Raw genomic sequence first — 18,689 nt, 5'->3', positions numbered from 1 at the left:
CAGGGGGAAGTGGTCCCGTCCACCGCAAAGAGGGCTCAACAGCGCTGGGGTGCACTGGAGCTAGTACACAATGGAAGCGGTCCTCACCAAGAAAACACAATCCGTTGCTACTCCGAGTTTCTTGAGTTTTTCAATCGTCAGGCAACTTTTCTAACAGAGTTAGAAAAGTTGCCTGACGATTGAAAAATTCAAGAGTTAGAAAAGTTGCCTGACGATTGAAAAACTCAAGAAACTCGGAGTAGCAACGGATTGTGTTTTCTTGGTGAGGACCGCTTCCATTGTATATATATATTTATATATAAATAGAGACGTAGGCGAACAAAATTTATATACACACAACAACAAGGTTGTCAATTTCATAATACTAAAAGCTTTTCACCCATTTTCATCAGTAGTTACATGGGAATGAGCAAGAACGAAAAAGAAGCCAGAATTTATACTGGGGGTAGAGAATCAGCAAGAATATTCTTACGCGCCTCAAGTTCACACTACACTACCATAAGAATGTATGGAGCAGTGGAAAAATGCGGGAAACAACACATGAGGGGAATGCAGTACCAGAACAAACACGTGATAAAGTTGTCAGTCCGGTTGCAGCTTGAACAGCCATTCTCGGAAAGGATCAAGCAGCATATCCCAGACAAGCTGTACAAGAAGCCGCCTGACAAACGTGTGGCAACAAGTGATAGCGCCATCACAAAGCATTTGCAGGCGCAGCCTGTATGCATCCCACAGGAACGCAACAGCAGCTTCAGTGTGATCACACCAGCCCGAAACAGCGCGCACCGATTCACACTGGAGGCGCTGTACATTCGCAGTTTGAGGCCAGAACTGTGTCGACAAAAGAAGCACATCAAGGTGCTACGGCTGTTCTCAGTGTTGCTACTCTGAGTTTCGTGCAAAAGCCCTCTTCAGGCAACTTACTCTTCTCTCACATCAGTATCCCTTTACATACCAGAAAAGACGAAAAGAAGCACCCTAGGTGGGAATCACAGGTGGAGAAAAGAAGCACGCTAGCCAGTCTAGGTGGGAATCACAGGTGAAGATAAATGTGGCAAGTGTGGTAGTGTGAGCAATCGCGCAGGCCGGGTGGTGTGCATAAAGTGAAGTAGGATGCATGCACATTAGATAGCAGGAGTTCTGTATAATATTATGTGTAACAGATAGCAAGCGCAGTCTACAGTTCAGGTCACCTCCGATAGGAGGTACTTGGTGCTGTGGCGACATTTTGTGACCAGGCTGCATCTGGTGTTGAGGAGCGATGCCTTGTCACTCTTCATTATGGCGATCTTCTCCGATAGGCATAGGTTGCACCGCTTCGAGGTTCTTTTGTAGGTGCTGGATCTCTGCCTGATTCTCCACGAGATGTTGACGTCTTCCCCTGCCTCCTTCAATGCCCATGCATGATTTGACAATTCTGTGCTGTTTCTGTGTGGGGCATTCCGGAGGCATTTTCGTCTTTTCTGGTATGTAAAGGGATACTGATGTGAGAGAAGAGTAAGTTGCCTGAAGAGTGCTTTTGCACGAAACTCAGAGTAGCAACACTGAGAAACTTGGAGATCCTTTGTGTCTGAGTGTATATATATATACAGATTGAGTATATATATATATATATATATATAGAGAGACGTAGGCGAACAAAATTTGTATACACACAACAACAAGGTTGTCAGTTTCATAACACTAAAAGCTTTTCACCCATTTTCATCAGTAGATACATGGGAATGAGCAAGAACGAAAAGCTGGCTTCGTTTTCGTTCTTGCTCATTCCCATGTATCTACTGATGAAAATGGGTGAAAAGCTTTTAGTGTTATGAAACTGACAACCTTGTTGTTGTGTGTATATATATATATATATATATTTAAATAGAGAGGTAGGCGAACAAAATTTATATACACACAACAACAAGGTTGTCAGTTTCATAATACCAAAAGCTTTTCACCCATTTTCATCAGTGGTTACATGGGAATGAGCAAGAACGAAAACGAAGCCAGAATTTATACTGGGGGTAGAGAATCAGCAAGAATATTCTTACGCGCCTCAAGTTCACACTACACTACCATAAGAATGTATGGAGCAGTGGAAAAATGCGGGAAACAACACATGAGGGGAATGCAGTACCAGAACAAACACGTGATAAAGTTGTCAGTCCGGTTGCAGCTTGAACAGCCGTAGCACCTTGATGTGCTTCTTTTGTCGACACAGTTCTGGCCTCAAACTGCGAATGTACAGCGCCTCCAGTGTTTGTTCTGGTACTGCATTCCCCTCATGTGTTGTTTCCCGCATTTTTCCACTGCTCCATACATTCTTATGGTAGTGAAGTGTGAACTTGAGGCGCGTAAGAATATTCTTGCTGATTCTCTACCCCCAGTATAAATTCTGGCTTCGTTTTCGTTCTTGCTCATTCCCATGTAACCACTGATGAAAATGGGTGAAAAGCTTTTGGTATTATGAAACTGACAACCTTGTTGTTGTGTGTATATATATATATATATATATTTAAATAGAGAGGTAGGCGAACAAAATTTATATACACACAACAACAAGGTTGTAAGTTTCATAACACTAAAAGCTTTTCACCCATTTTCATCAGTAGGTACATGGGAATGAGCAAGAACGAAAACGAAGCCAGAATTTATACTGGGGGTAGAGAATCAGCAAGAATATTCTTACGCGCCTCAAGTTCACACTACACTACCATAAGAATGTATGGAGCAGTGGAAAAATGCGGGAAACAACACATGAAGGGAATGCAGTACCAGAACAAACACGTGATAAAGTTGTCAGTCCAGTTGCAGCTTGAACAGCCGCAGCACCTTGATGTGCTTCTTTTGTCGACACAGCTCTGGCCTCAAACTGCGAATGTACAGCGCCTCCAGTCTGTTCAAGCTGCAACCGGACTGACAACTTTATCACGTGTTTGTTCTGGTACTGCATTCCCTTCATGTGTTGTTTCCCGCATTTTTCCACTGCTCCATACATTCTTATGGTAGTGTAGTGTGAACTTGAGGCGCGTAAGAATATTCTTGCTGATTCTCTACCCCCAGTATAAATTCTGGCTTCGTTTTCGTTCTTGCTCATTCCCATGTACCTACTGATGAAAATGGGTGAAAAGCTTTTAGTGTTATGAAACTTACAACCTTGTTGTTGTGTGTATATATATATATATATACACACAACAACAAGGTTGTCAATTTCATAATACTAAAAGCTTTTCACCCATTTTCATCAGTAGTTACATGGGAATGAGCAAGAACGAAAACGAAGCCAGAATTTATACTGGGGGTAGAGAATCAGCAAGAATATTCTTACGCGCCTCAAGTTCACACTACACTACCATAAGAATGTATGGAGCAGTGGAAAAATGCGGGAAACAACACATGAGGGGAATGCAGTACCAGAACAAACACGTGATAAAGTTGTCAGTCCGGTTGCAGCTTGAACAGCCGTAGCACCTTGATGTGCTTCTTTTGTCGACACAGCTCTGGCCTCAAACTGCGAATGTACAGCGCCTCCAGTGTGAATCTGTGCGCGCTGTTCCGGGCTGGTGTGATCACACTGAAGCTGCTGTTGCGTTCCTGCGGGATACATTCAGGTTGCGCCTGCAAATGCTTTGTGATGGCGCTATCACTTGTTGCCACACGTTTGTCAGGCGGCTTCTTGTACAGCTTGTCTGGGATATGCTGCTTGATCCTTTCCGAGAATCGCTGACATGTCTCACCAACGTACGTCCGCTCACAGCGACACGCATACTTATAAATAAAATTACTGTTTTCAAGAGTTGGTGAAACATCCTTCGCGATAGACCTGAATGCGGGTCTGGTTGTATAAATTACAATGGGGGATACTGTAGGATAGCAGTTCAAAATTGCAGCTTTAATCTTTTTGCGGAAGGCAATGCAATTTTGCCCTTTCCACGGCAATTTTGTGATAATACGCGTTGCAGATTCAAGTTGAGCAGAAGCTGTATCAGGGCTAGGTTCAAGAACGCTTGTCATGACTCGCTTGAGTACTTTGAGTGGGTAACCGTTAGAACACAGAATATCCTCTAGCTTAGCAATTTCAGCTGATAATAGTGATGGTGAGCAGATGTTTTTAGCTCTGAAAGTTAATGATCTGATCAAATTGATTTTGTTTCTAGTGTCACAAAACGAGTCCCAGCGGGTGTAAAGACCTGTGAACGTCGGCTTTCTATATACTGTGGTGAGCAATTCTGTGGAAGAATGCTTAATCAATACATCAAGAAACGGCAATTCTCCATTATTCTCCTCCTCCATTGTAAACTGGAGAGCTGGGTGAAGATTATTTAAACGCTCAGAGAATTCCAATGCCAGTTTCCGGTTGTGAAATGCTGCGAATGTGTCATCCACATAACGCCTATAGAATTGGGGCCAATGACTGTCTGGAATTGTGTTCTCAAAATATCCAACAAAGATATTGGCTAGCACGGGGCCCAAGGGTGAACCCATGGCTACTCCGTCCCTCTGTGCGTACATATTGCCATTGAAACTGAACTGCACGTCTGATGTGGCTTTGAAAAGCAGCTTCTTGAAAAGATCTTGGGGTATTTGCGGGGCTGATATTTCATCATCATGGTATAGCGACTGTATGCAGATATCTATTGTTTCCTTGAGAGGCACGTTTGTAAAGAGGCTGACGACATCGAAAGAGCACAGGAACAGCGATCCAGAGTTCTCTGCCTGCTGCTGGCCAAATTCCTTTACGTCATCCACGAACTCGAAAGTATCCTTAGTTGCGTGGGCGGAATATTTAATCAGGACTGGCTTTAGTAATTCAGCTAGCCACTTGGCCATTTCGTGTTGGGGAGCATTGATCATGGACAGGATTGGTCTAAGTGGCACGTCTTTCTTATGTATTTTCGGTACGCCATAGAGCACAGGTCGGCACGAGCCAACGGGTCGGATCCGGTCGTAGTCTATATTGAGTATTTTTCCAGCCTTTTTGTATCGCAATAGGTATGCCTGCAAGGCGCGTTCATCCAGGTAAGTGCGGTCATGCGTTTCCGTCGGTCCCAAGAGTTGAAACTTCGATGCATCAGCCAGAATAGCATTCATCTTGTCATTGTAATCACTTCGCTGCATTATCACCACTCCATTCCCTTTGTCCGGCCTGCTGATTATTATATCTTTGTCGTTCTTTATTTTCCTGATGGCTGCCATATGCTTGTCGTTGAGGGGATAATCGGTTTTATCTGCTTTACTGTTACTAAACTCCTCTGCAAGATTCGCCAACGCTGCTTGGCACGTATCCCTCTTGGCATCACTCACTGGTACGCAGCGCTCCAGTTGATCATTTGTTAGTTCGAATTCTGCCTGCACAATCTCCTTGTCCATTCTGGAACTAGGGGGGACTCCAAACTTCAAGCCCCTGCACAGTACGTCTTTTTCAATATTAGTTAGCATAACTCCGGCCAAGTTGAGTAGGTGGGAGTGTTTCAATTCGCTTGAGCCCTTCTCATAGCGCACCTCCCTCCTGAGTGCATCTTCCAACTTACTTTTGATCCGGCATTGTAATCTTGAGGAGGTCTGGTTGATGAGCTTCGCGAACCTGAAGCGGTCCAGCACGCTGAGGCTCATAATGGAGAATTGCCGTTTCTTGATGTATTGATTAAGCATTCTTCCACAGAATTGCTCACCACAGTATATAGAAAGCCGACGTTCACAGGTCTTTACACCCGCTGGGACTCGTTTTGTGACACTAGAAACAAAATCAATTTGATCAGATCATTAACTTTCAGAGCTAAAAACATCTGCTCACCATCACTATTATCAGCTGAAATTGCTAAGCTAGAGGATATTCTGTGTTCTAACGGTTACCCACTCAAAGTACTCAAGCGAGTCATGACAAGCGTTCTTGAACCTAGCCCTGATACAGCTTCTGCTCAACTTGAATCTGCAACGCGTATTATCACAAAATTGCCGTGGAAAGGGCAAAATTGCATTGCCTTCCGCAAAAAGATTAAAGCTGCAATTTTGAACTGCTATCCTACAGTATCCCCCATTGTAATTTATACAACCAGACCCGCATTCAGGTCTATCGCGAAGGATGTTTCACCAACTCTTGAAAACAGTAATTTTATTTATAAGTATGCGTGTCGCTGTGAGCGGACGTACGTTGGTGAGACATGTCAGCGATTCTCGGAAAGGATCAAGCAGCATATCCCAGACAAGCTGTACAAGAAGCCGCCTGACAAACGTGTGGCAACAAGTGATAGCGCCATCACAAAGCATTTGCAGGCGCAACCTGAATGTATCCCGCAGGAACGCAACAGCAGCTTCAGTGTGATCACACCAGCCCGGAACAGCGCGCACAGATTCACACTGGAGGCGCTGTACATTCGCAGTTTGAGGCCAGAGCTGTGTCGACAAAAGAAGCACATCAAGGTGCTACGGCTGTTCAAGCTGCAACCGGACTGACAACTTTATCACGTGTTTGTTCTGGTACTGCATTCCCCTCATGTGTTGTTTCCCGCATTTTTCCACTGCTCCATACATTCTTATGGTAGTGTAGTGTGAACTTGAGGCGCGTAAGAATATTCTTGCTGATTCTCTACCCCCAGTATAAATTCTGGCTTCGTTTTCGTTCTTGCTCATTCCCATGTAACTACTGATGAAAATGGGTGAAAAGCTTTTAGTATTATGAAATTGACAACCTTGTTGTTGTGTGTATATAAATTTTGTTCGCCTACATCTCTATTTATATATATATATATATATATATATATATATATGAGTTGGGGTGATCCCGTCCGTTGCGAATAGTGCTCAATAGTACGGGGTACTAGAGCCAATACACACTGCACGATCAGGTCCTCACCAGAGATACATCATCGTTCTTTGCAACTCTGAGTTTCATGAAATGAATCAATCATCAGGCAATAGAAACAAACTGATACAGGGCAACTAGATCACTACAGGTTATATACCCAGTCACACAGCAAGCGCGAAAGAAGGCACTAAGTTAGGGGTGAGAATATTCCGTGCTAAAAAAGCAGGCTTTAGGTGGCAATGTTTAGGGCTCTGTACTTGTACTGTGTGCATGTGTTGGATATGGTGTTGGGTATGGTGTATGAATTGGCAGAGTGTGCAGGCTGTTCACGCGATGCTCATACGTAGGCAGGGCGTTGCATTTGGCGTATTGGTCATTCTAGGTGACTCCTTGGAAGTTCACGAGTCGGAACTTGTTTGCGTGCCTGCACTTTGCGACGACTTCGCTCCTCTTGTTCAGTGCCAGGGTCTTATCAGCAATTAGGATTCTGGCCTTTTCAGTTGTGCAGAGTTTGCATCTTTTTGTTGCAGGGTTGTAGGAGCTGGTCCTGTCTTTTATCTGCCAGGTAAGGTGGTACTCTTCCTTGTTTTCCTTCTTCTGCCACAGGTGTTCCGACAGTGCGGTCTTTTTTCGGTGTTTCTCGTGTCGGAAAGACATAGTGTGATTGTTGTACCGGAGCTTGAATGTTGTGTCTGCCGAGCCGATGTACATCTTTTGTTCCTCCTGGCAGGCTACGGTGGCTTCATAGACGATTTGTGTGGCTTGGCAGTGGCCATCCAGCGGACATTCCGTTTTTTTCCTGCAGTTACATGGTTTTTCTGGGCTTTTTTCCGTGAGGTGTTGTTTGTTGTGGCTGCTGATTTTGGCTGCGACGTTGGGGAGGCAGGAGTAGCTAACTTTGACGTTGTTGTGATTGAATATCTTTTTTAGCTCGCTGTTTCTGAAGTGCCGGTCAATGAGCCTCAGGAATCCGGCGGCGACGTTCGTTTTCACGTTTCGGCTGAAGGGAGGGTTGAACCATATGATCTTTCGTTTTCTGTTTCGCTTTTTCCTTTCTTCTTTGTTTTGCTCCGTTGGTTCAGTGTACTGGATTTTTTCTGTATATCCACTGGCTGAGAGTGCTGCATTGTACATGGGGGCTGCTTGGTTAAATGCGTCGATGTCTGAGGAGTTGGTAGAGACACGTCTGCTGATAGCCGCCGGAAGCTGTTTTAGTATATTCGGTGGGTGGTTTGAGTGGGTATGGATGTATCTTGGTGTGTCGCCTGGCTTCCGGTGTGGTAGGTAAGCTCCCGTGGCTAAGTTGAACGTGACGTCAAGGAAATCTACCACCTTGAGGTTGGAGTCGATGGTGACACGGAGTCCGTTTGCCGTGAAGACTGCCGTCAGTTTCTTCCGAAGTCGCTCTGCAGTACCACCGGATGCGTTCTTTATGATGGCTAAGCCGTCATCACGGTAGAGGCCGATTTGTCCTTTGGGGATGTGCTCTGCGAGCTGGTTCAGCAGGTAGGCTCCGACCAGTTCGCACACCTCTGCACCATCAAACGATCCCATCGTGACATCAAACATGGATCCGTTGCCCTTCTTGATCCATGCTTGGCCGTCCTTGAATATCACGGACTTTCTTGCATGCATGACAATGTTTCTTTCTTCATCTGTGATGACAGTGTACGTTTCTGCAAAGTCGAGGGCTTTTTTGAGGAGCGTTTCGCCGATTGACGGATAATACTGGACAACATCGAAACAAACAAATGTGTGTCTGCTCTTGTCGTCTATTCCTTTGAACCAGTCGATGACAGATCCGGTGCTTCTCCAGAGGTTGATTTCCGTTGCCACACGTACAGCGCTCACCATGCGGTCGAGAATCGCTTTGCTAATGACACCCAGTTCCGATTTTGCCGGGTTAATGAGTCGGCAGGGCAGGTCGTTCTTGAATCGGTCTTTGTGATCTTTAAGAGTGATGAAAGCCTCTGGACCAGCTCCTACAACCCTGCAACAAAAAGATGCAAACTCTGCACAACTGAAAAGGCCAGAATCCTAATTGCTGATAAGACCCTGGCACTGAACAAGAGGAGCGAAGTCGTCGCAAAGTGCAGGCACGCAAACAAGTTCCGACTCGTGAACTTCCAAGGAGTCACCTAGAATGACCAATACGCCAAATGCAACGCCCTGCCTACGTATGAGCATCGCGTGAACAGCCTGCACACTCTGCCAATTCATACACCATACCCAACACCATATCCAACACATGCACACAGTACAAGTACAGAGCCCTAAACATTGCCACCTAAAGCCTGCTTTTTTAGCACGGAATATTCTCACCCCTAACTTAGTGCCTTCTTTCGCGCTTGCTGTGTGACTGGGTATATAACCTGTAGTGATCTAGTTGCCCTGTATCAGTTTGTTTCTATTGCCTGATGATTGATTCATTTCATGAAACTCAGAGTTGCAAAGAACGATGATGTATCTCTGGTGAGGACCTGATCGTGCAGTGTATATATATATATATATATGAGCCAGGGACTACAGAAACCACCCTATGGCACTTTTTGGCGAAAATATTTTTTCTCTCTCAAAATGTTGGTATGGTATGGTAATGTGCTCAAACAAAATTTCGAGTTGATCTGCGGTCGTAAAATGTGCCTAATCACCTATTTAATAATGGCATATCAATTAAGCGATATAGAGCAAATTTATGCACACAGTTTTGTAATGTTCTTTGTATATCTTCATTCTTGCTAGTTAGGCAGTTCAAATGTATAGTGAACTATGCCCTCAGCTTCATCCAGTGACGCCTGCGCGCCGTCCACTAAATCTCGGTAGTACTGCCGCTCCTCTTGTGGTAGTGATATGTGCGAACGCAGGGCCTGGACCCTACATTCACACTACATTCCGTCTCTTCCTCTGTACGGGCGACACGAATTTTGTCTCGCAGATTATCACACAGTGCGCATACGTCCTTGGCTTCATCACTTTGATGTGTGCTGCCTGTCTCCTCCAAATGTGGCAAAATGACCTGTAATGAACAGGCGAATACTGTGTGACGGCTTGGTTTAGATGTTGTATGCAGACTTCTTGTTCTCGGATGCTGGTAAGTATACTGGAGGGTTCTCAGCACGACCTCGCTCCGGGTTGAGGTAGACCGTACATGTTAGCATATGACTAAATAAACTGCACTACATCCTGCTCTATGTCTGCTGAAATGGCCAAGTGCTCTGGTGTTCTCCCAGTCAAGCCATGGTGTGCCAGTTGAATGACTCCTTTGTTTGCCTTTTTGAAGGCGCTTCATTACATGACTTCCAACAGCATGAACTGCCATGAACACGTCTTTGCACAGCTCGTAACCACGTACATGTACATGGTAGCGGAAATAGAAAGGTCGATCACCACCACCAGTCATCGACTTTCGCATGCTTCCAGTCAGTGCGCCCAGAACGAACTACTTGAAGCGCTTTTTCGATTCTCGCAGTTTAGAGACTTCAAATATGTAGTCCTCGAGCTGCTGCTCTGGGATGACTTTCCAATGATTCTTCGACTTGCATCCGCAGCCTCTCTTCGCGTATATCTGAAGACAGGAGACCACGCTTCACCTGCTCCGTCGTCGGTGGCTCAGGTGCGGGGGCATCTGGTTCGTCATCCAATTCCGAGTACGAGTAGTCGGTGTCACTCTCCGCGTTTGAAATTTCCGAGCTGTCGGGGCTTGGCGTTTTCGACACAACACTAGCAGCACTCGTCTCGAGCTTGCTGTGACTCCATGCCGCATGCGTCTTCTTCTTAGGTGGCATATCATCGCCGTCGCTGTCAGCATCAGTGTCGGAATCGCTCGCGGACGACTCGCGGGTTCCAGCGCTGAATCCGTAAAAATTCTCGTCGTCCGATTCAAGCGCCTTCGCATCAGAGAATAGTCGACTCCACACAGAATCGAGCTGCGTCGTCTACTAGATGTTGTAGCCATAATCAATCACAGTAAGTAGAGCCTCATGAGTTACTCGACAATCGCTCGAGCTCGGAATCCTTCCCCGAACATCTAACAAGAGGACAGCTCTGGAGTCTTGTCAAAACAAAAGTGACGAGTTCTGCGCTTCGCGTAACTAATGTTACTTTGAGTCGCGTGACTTTGAAACGTCATAACTTGATTTTGATATCAAACGTCGTAGGGCGGTTTCTATAGTCCCTGGCTCATATATAAATAGAGAGGTAGGCGAACAAAATTTATATACACACAACAACAAGGTTGTAAGTTTCATAACACTAAAAGCTTTTCACCCATTTTCATCAGTAGGTACATGGGAATGAGCAAGAACGAAAACGAAGCCAGAATTTATACTGGGGGTAGAGAATCAGCAAGAACTTTATCACGTGTTTGTTCTGGTACTGCATTCCCTTCATGTGTTGTTTCCCGCATTTTTCCACTGCTCCATACATTCTTATGGTAGTGTAGTGTGAACTTGAGGCGCGTAAGAATATTCTTGCTGATTCTCTACCCCCAGTATAAATTCTGGCTTCGTTTTCGTTCTTGCTCATTCCCATGTACCTACTGATGAAAATGGGTGAAAAGATTTTAGTGTTATGAAACTTACAACCTTGTTGTAAGGTTGTCAGTTTCATAATACCAAAAGCTTTTCACCCATTTTCATCAGTGGTTACATGGGAATGAGCAAGAACGAAAACGAAGCCAGAATTTATACTGGGGGTAGAGAATCAGCAAGAATATTCTTACGCGCCTCAAGTTCACACTACACTACCATAAGAATGTATGGAGCAGTGGAAAAATGTCTCACCAACATGTCTCACCAACGTTGGTGAGACATGTCAGCGATTCTCGGAAAGGATCAAGCAGCATATCCCAGACAAGCTGTACAAGAAGCCGCCTGACAAACGTGTGGCAACAAGTGATAGCGCCATCACAAAGCATTTGCAGGCGCAGCCTGAATGCATCCCACAGGAACGCAACAGCAGCTTCAGTGTGATCACACGAGCCCGAAACAGCGCGCACCGATTCACACTGGAGGCGCTGTACATTCGCAGTTTGAGGCCAGAACTGTGTCGACGAAAGAAGCACATCAAGGTGCTACGGCTGTTCAAGCTGCAACCGGACTGACAACTTTATCACGTGTTTGTTGTGGTACTGCATTCCCCTCATGTGTTGTTTCCCGCATTTTTCCACTGCTCCATACATTCTTATGGTAGTGTAGTGTGAACTTGAGGCGCGTAAGAATATTCTTGCTGATTCTCTACCCCCAGTATAAATTCTGGCTTCGTTTTCGTTCTTGCTCATTCCCATGTAACCACTGATGAAAATGGGTGAAAAGCTTTTGGTATTATGAAACTGACAACCTTGTTGTTTGTATATAAATTTTGTTCGCCTACCTCTCTATTTAAATATATATATATATATATATATATATATACTCAATCTGTGGACAGCATGCTGTTTCGTTCTTTTTGAACTCATCAGCGCAGCACAGAGCATATATATATAATTGCTCTGATTGTGAAAGCGGTGGTTTCCTTGCTGTATCTTTCTGCACTGCTGATTTTATAAGTTCTAGTTGCTTATTATTTTTCTTTTATCTGGGTGGTCATTCTGCACTAACTGTTGCTGTATCATTTTGCATCAAATTCTGGCAACTATGTTTTCCCCTTGAAACAAGGCAATGTGGCTGTTCCCAGCCGACCCTGTCCGCAGCCGACCCTGTCCGCAGCCGACCCTGCACTGTGGTTTTGCTGTTGCAAATGTGAGGTGTGAGAGAGAATTGGATCTGCTTATCCATACATTTTGCCAAGGCATAACTGTCCTAATTTTGCAAGACCTGGCTCAATTTATATTTCCCTGTACTTGGACTTTTGTGGCCTCAAATGTGGCAAGGCGTAATTGCACGGGTGACACAATGCAGAATGTAATGTTGTTTTCATGATATCTACAACTATGTGCGGGAGGCACCAAAAAGTTAGGGAACCAGTTTCCAATGAATGTACTGTAGGCACCCCTGCCCGCCATCAGCAGTCAAATGGCAAACTAAGCCAGGCAAACTGTAGCCGCTGTGGTCAGCAGAGATGTTCTGTTACTGAAGCTCTGCTGTGGGACGCTCTCCCTGATGAGGTCCTCACAATTACCCGCCTACCTGAGTTTAAGCATGCATGTGTAGCATACGCCTATAGGGAGTAGTTCGAGTTTCTGCTGATTGCTTTGCTCTCCCTCTCCGTACAGTTGAGTAATTGTCATGTAGTATTACAGATACATCGTGTCCCCCCCCCCCATTTAATCTCAATTGTTAGTATCCTAATCTCTTACTAAGTGCTTCCATAGCCTTTATTATGCTCTTCGATAGCAACTTCTAGGCTGCAGTCAATCCGTACTCATTTTACCTACTAGCTCCACATAAAAGCATAGCAAGTGTGACCTTAGTACACGAAGGTTCTCACATCAGACAAACTAAATTGCATTCTGCCGTACGATGTTCTTCCCTTGCCTGTAAAATCAAGGTGAGGCGCTTTTGCGAGACGGGGCGCTCCGGCGATACTTTACGGTACTTACACCTTATATTGTAGCTTGGGGAATTGCATTGCCATTTATGGCCAACATTCCTTCTTCCTATACACTTGGAGCGGTGCTTATTGTATTCCTTGGTGTTTTAGCTGCGGAAATAGTATCACATTCCAAAGACTAAACAAGTATCCAAACTAACATGAACATCCAAAATATTTGTGGGTATTTAAAGGTTAAACAAGTTTACCACTCATCACGTTATTAAAGAGACTTGTTCTGATTGTTTTGTACCATTTTTCTGAACTTGGTTTGCATTTGTGCAGGTTGGCAGCGTTGTGATAATGTGCCCGATTTGGAATATTTGGTAGTTTCATCTCAGAAGGTCCATTATCAAGCAACTCAGCGTTGCCAGAAATCCTCACAGGGTGTGGAAATCGCCTGGCCCCGGAATCCAGCTGAAAATGATTGCCTGCATAGGTTTTACCCGTCGACTTCAATCTGGTTGGGAATCTTTCAAGATAACAATAACAAATGGCAATCTTCTTCTGGAGAAGTAACTTGGAAGAACTTTGCGACAAATGAACCTAACGGAAATGGTGACTGTCTACAAATGTTTAATGCCCATTATCCTGGCAAATGGGATGACACGGAGTGTTGGCGCAAATTACCTTTTGTTTGTCAAAGACGTAAGGATTTTTTTCCTGTTTTAACCCTTTGCCGGTCTAACTCAATGTATGTGAGGGGTGGTCACGCAAATACATGTACACACAACCCGCAATAACTCAAGAACCATGTGATGTAGATATGGGTAAACCATATATTTTCAAAATCTGTGTGTGTAACAGTTTTCCCCTGTTCTCTATAACTTTACACTCCCTCGCACCTCATGCGTCTTACGCCTGTCTATTAGCACCTTCATTGGCGCCATTGCCACATGTATACTATCACATTTTGCATATAACTGGTCGAGGCACGCTCAACCAGGCCTCTTACTTTTCAAGTTTGATTAAACCTGTTACACTGGTAGCAGAGGATGGTTACTACTCTGCTTAGGGCAGGTGTTCTGGTCGCTCTGCTTACGCTCCTCGTACTCGTCGTTCGGCTGATAAACGATATCAAGACCGCTCAGCGCGTTAGCCAAGGAAACCGAACGATACATCCGAACTCGGAACCGTGGCAGCCAACACCCCGCCTTACGAAAGAGCCACCTGTGTTTGGAGGAGATTCCGCTACATTCAAAGAATGGACGTTTACAATGGACATGGCCCTACGGTCGTTGGCACTCCCAAATGCGGCACAGAGGGTCGACTACACGGCAGGATTTTTGACTGGAAACGCTCGTCTTTGGTTGATAGCGGCATTGGAAGCTAACCAAGTGTTTTCCGACTGGCCTGCTCTGAAAGCGGCACTTGGCGATGTGTACGGACCACGGCACAACGAGGAAACATCGCGTATGGGACTAATTTCCGCAGCGCAGCGCGGGTCGCTGGACGCATACATTGCTGCTTTCACTCGCCTCAGCCTGCAAGTGCCGGAAATCGACCACCACACCAGAGCGCTGCTGTTCGTCAGGGGTCTTACGCCGCACATCCAGCGACAGGTCATGCGTGAGCATCCACGTACTCTGGAGCAAGCTGTCATGGCAGCAAACACCGTGGAGCAGTCGCCAGGGCCACCGGCGTCGGGGCCACCAGCCAGTAGAGAGTCGCGTTCCGTGCCCAGCTTCCGTGGTCAGGGCCTCCGCAAGCTGACGGACCAAGAGCGTGTCCAACTGCGAGCAATGGGACACTGCTTTGCTTGCAGGAAGCCAGGCCACCTCGCTAAAGACTGTACTGAGGGTGGACAGCGCTACCCAAACGCTGGTCGCCAGTAAGAAAGGAGGTGCGCTTACTGGCGACGACCCAAGCACCCACGCCGGTACCAGTCGCTAACCGGTTCGGAGCTCTGGAGGTTGAAGACGTTGCTCTCCAGGAACCTACGGAGCCAGAGACACCCATAGCTGTAGGAAATTGTCCCGTTGCAGAAAGGTGTCATGTCAGCAACGTCAGCGTCGGCAATGAACCTGAACACGACCTACTGCGCATACAGGGAAAGATCGGCGGTCGCCATGCAGTGATGCTGATAGATTCCGGTTCGACGCATGACTTCATTGCAGGCGGTTTTGTTCTAAAGCATCATCTTGACACGGATGCAAGCTCAGAAATGCTGAGCGTAACATTGGCGGACGGCTCGACCAGCGAGGTCCCGCAGATTTCCACACGCACGCTAAAGGTGACAGTCAGGGGCTTCAGTGAGGAACAGCACTTTACTGTGTATCCCCTGACTCGCTACGACGCTATTCTTGGCAAGCCGTGGCTTACAAGGAACAACCCCAGTATCAACTTCCGTACGAACGAAGTTCAGTTGGACGTTGAGCCCTTTGTTGCCAAATTGCCTTCAGCTAACCCGCCGACAGCCGACCGGCCATCTGTGGAAAGCATGTTTATCAGTGGCCGACAAGCTCGTCATGCCCTGAGGAGTGGAGCCGAGGGGTTTCTTGCATGGGTCACTGCTGCAAACGAGGAGAATCGTTCCGGGGCACAACTCCAGGAATCAGAGCAACAGGACATCCAGAACCTGCTCAAGAGGTACCAGGATTTATTTCCAGACGAGCTGCCGAATGAGCTTCCACCGAAGAGACCAATCGACCATGAAATCCAGATAGAAGATGGAACCAGACCACCGTCTCGACCCGCCTACCGCTTGCCGAAACCAGAGATGGACGAGCTCCAGTCACAGCTGTCAGAATTACTTGAGAAGGGATTCATTGAGCCAAGTAAGTCGCCATACGGTGCACCCGTGTTTTTTGTGAAGAAGTCGGATGGTACTCTGAGAATGGTGTGCGATTGGCGAGAATTGAATAGAATTACGATCAAAAACCAAGCTTGTCTTCCTAATATTGATGACATATTCGACACGATCCAGGGCAGTGCATATTTCTCCAAGTTGGACTTGCGGTCGGGGTACAATCAAATCAGAATTCAAGACTCGGATGTTTCTAAGACGGCCATTAATACGCCGTTCGGCCACTTCCAATTTAGAGTCATGGGATTCGGGCTGACTAATGCCCCGGCAACCTTTCAGTCACTCATGAACTCTATTCTGCAACCCCATCTCCGAAAATTCGTTGTAGTATTCTTGGATGACATTCTAGTTTTTAGCAAGACCTGGGAAGATCATCTGCATCATCTTCAAACAGTTCTAGAAACTATTAGAAATAGCGAGCTGTATTGCAAACAGTCTAAATGCGAATTCGGCGTGAGAGAAGTTCTCTTCTTGGGGCATAAAATCAACGGCACATCAATTTCCCCTGATCCCAAGAAGATAAGTGCTGTGGAAACATGGCCAACTCCGTCGTCAGTAACTGATGTGAGGAAGTTTCTTGGCTTTGCAAACTATTTCCGAAGGTTCATAGATCGACACTCGACCATCTCTCGTCCATTAGAAGAAATCACCGGAAAACATTCACGCTTTGAATGGAGCGCTGCTAGACAGAAGGCATTCGAGTCTCTAAAATCAGCATTACTCGAGGCGCCAGTGTTGCAACTGGCCGATGTTGAGAAAAGCTTCACGGTAGAAACTGACGCAAGTGACTTTGCCGTGGCAGGTGTGCTCCTGCAGCAGGGAGAAGATATGGATTTGCATCCCGTAGCCTATTGTAGTCGGAAACTGTCAGCTGCAGAACGCAACTATACTGCGGCCGAGAGGGAAACGTTGGCTGTGGTATTTGCATTAAAGTGCTGGAGAATCTATCTATTTCGCCACTTTGACCTGATGACTGATAATATGGGTGTTGTCTATTTACGAACCAAACCGACTCTCACCAAGCGTGAGGCAAAATGGGTAGAGTTTTTAGCTGACTATGACTTCACGGTCTTTCACAAACCAGGAAAGAAAAACATTGCCGACCCGCTTTCACGCCGTCCAGATCTGTTCAGTGATTCTGAAATAGGCGGGTCATCCTATCCTCCTAACATTCAGTTGAATGCCATTGAGCATACCCTAGAGATTAATCCAGACTTAGCGCAGTTAATTGTCAGCGGTTACAAGTGCGACAAGGATCTTGCTCCCATTATCAGGAGACTGAAAAATTCAAGCCATGACAATCTGCACGACCATTACCTTCTAAATGGAACACCCGGTTATCTTTATCTCAGATCTTCACCACAGAACAGGTTATGCATTCCAAAGAGTAGCAAACTCCGACTCGCCCTGCTTCAAGAATACCATGACTGTGTGACTGCGGGGCATCCCGGTCGAGATCGCACCTATTTCAGACTCGCTAGATATTTCTATTGGCCCAGAATGGGACTGGATGTAAAGGCGTTTGTCAAGTCATGTGACGTCTGCCAACGAGTTAAAGGCGGCCAGCTAAAAACTGGTCTCTTGCAGAATTTACCAGTGCCCAGTCAACCGTGGGCGGATATCTCGATGGATTTTATCATGGGTTTGCCTAGGACCGATACAGGTCATGATGCAATATATGTATTTGTAGACCGCTTGACAAAGTGTGTACATTTAGCACCTACTTCCTCTACTATTGACGCTAAAGGAAGTGCTGATCTGTATATTCAACATGTATTTCGACTTCATGGTTTGAGTTCTAGTATTGTATGTGATCGTGATCCAAGATTTACGGCAGCATTTTTTCAGGAATTGTTTGATCGCTTAGGAACGAAACTAGCATTTAGTACTGCCAATCACCCTCAGACAGATGGCCTAACTGAACGAGTAAACAGAATAGTAGAGGATGTGCTGAGGGCTTTTGTAAATCATAAACAAGATAACTGGGATATGCTCCTACCTCTCTGTGAGTTTTCTATCAACAGCGCTACTCAATCATCTACAGGAAACACACCGTTCTTCTTAAATTACGGTCTAAATCCCAGAGCGCCACCCGACTTCCTCAACCCTATTCAGGGAGGCAGAGATTCAGCTGATTGGTTGCAAGCAAGACAAGACGCGGTCAAGATCTCACAAGATGCGCTAGTGGCAGCTCAAGCTCGTCAGGCCTTCTATGCAGATCGGACAAGGGTCGAGGGAAAGCTGAAGGTGGGAGATTTGGTAATGGTCTACCGGGATTTCCTCCTGACTCCTGAAGCTCGGGACCGACCATCCCATAAATTACGCCCCAAGTGGTTTGGCCCCTTTCCTATAACCCATGTGGTCGGCCCGAATGCCTACAAGCTCAAGTTGCCTCATACCAGCCGCTGTCACCCGGTATTTAATGTGTCGGCACTCCGTGCCTACGAGAAGAAAGCTATTCCTAATAGGAGACAGCCTACGCCTCCGCCTATCACGGACCTTGATGGTCATGCCCGCTATGTGGTGGAGAACATTCTCAGTCACCGCCGCCGGCAGAATCAGCTT

At 46.0% G+C, this 18,689-nt stretch overlaps 1 protein-coding gene across 1 annotated transcript in view; it reads left to right on the top strand.

The window, feature by feature from the left end:
* Positions 1–13,622: 13,622 nt before the first annotated feature.
* LOC135813121 (E-selectin-like) overlaps positions 13,623–18,689 on the top strand; it is a 109,521-nt gene continuing 104,454 nt past the window's right edge. Inside the window, exon 1 of the mRNA XM_065326338.1 lies at positions 13,623–13,966. Coding sequence (XP_065182410.1) covers positions 13,891–13,966 — 76 coding nt within the window. The 5' untranslated portion in view covers positions 13,623–13,890. The remainder of the gene's footprint in view (positions 13,967–18,689) is intronic.

Source organism: Sycon ciliatum, chromosome 3, assembly GCF_964019385.1.
Source record: "Sycon ciliatum chromosome 3, ocSycCili1.1, whole genome shotgun sequence".
NCBI classification, from domain to species: Eukaryota; Metazoa; Porifera; class Calcarea; order Leucosolenida; family Sycettidae; genus Sycon; species Sycon ciliatum.
Note: the sequence above shows the minus strand (reverse complement) of the source record. Positions and strands in the feature narration are given on the sequence as shown.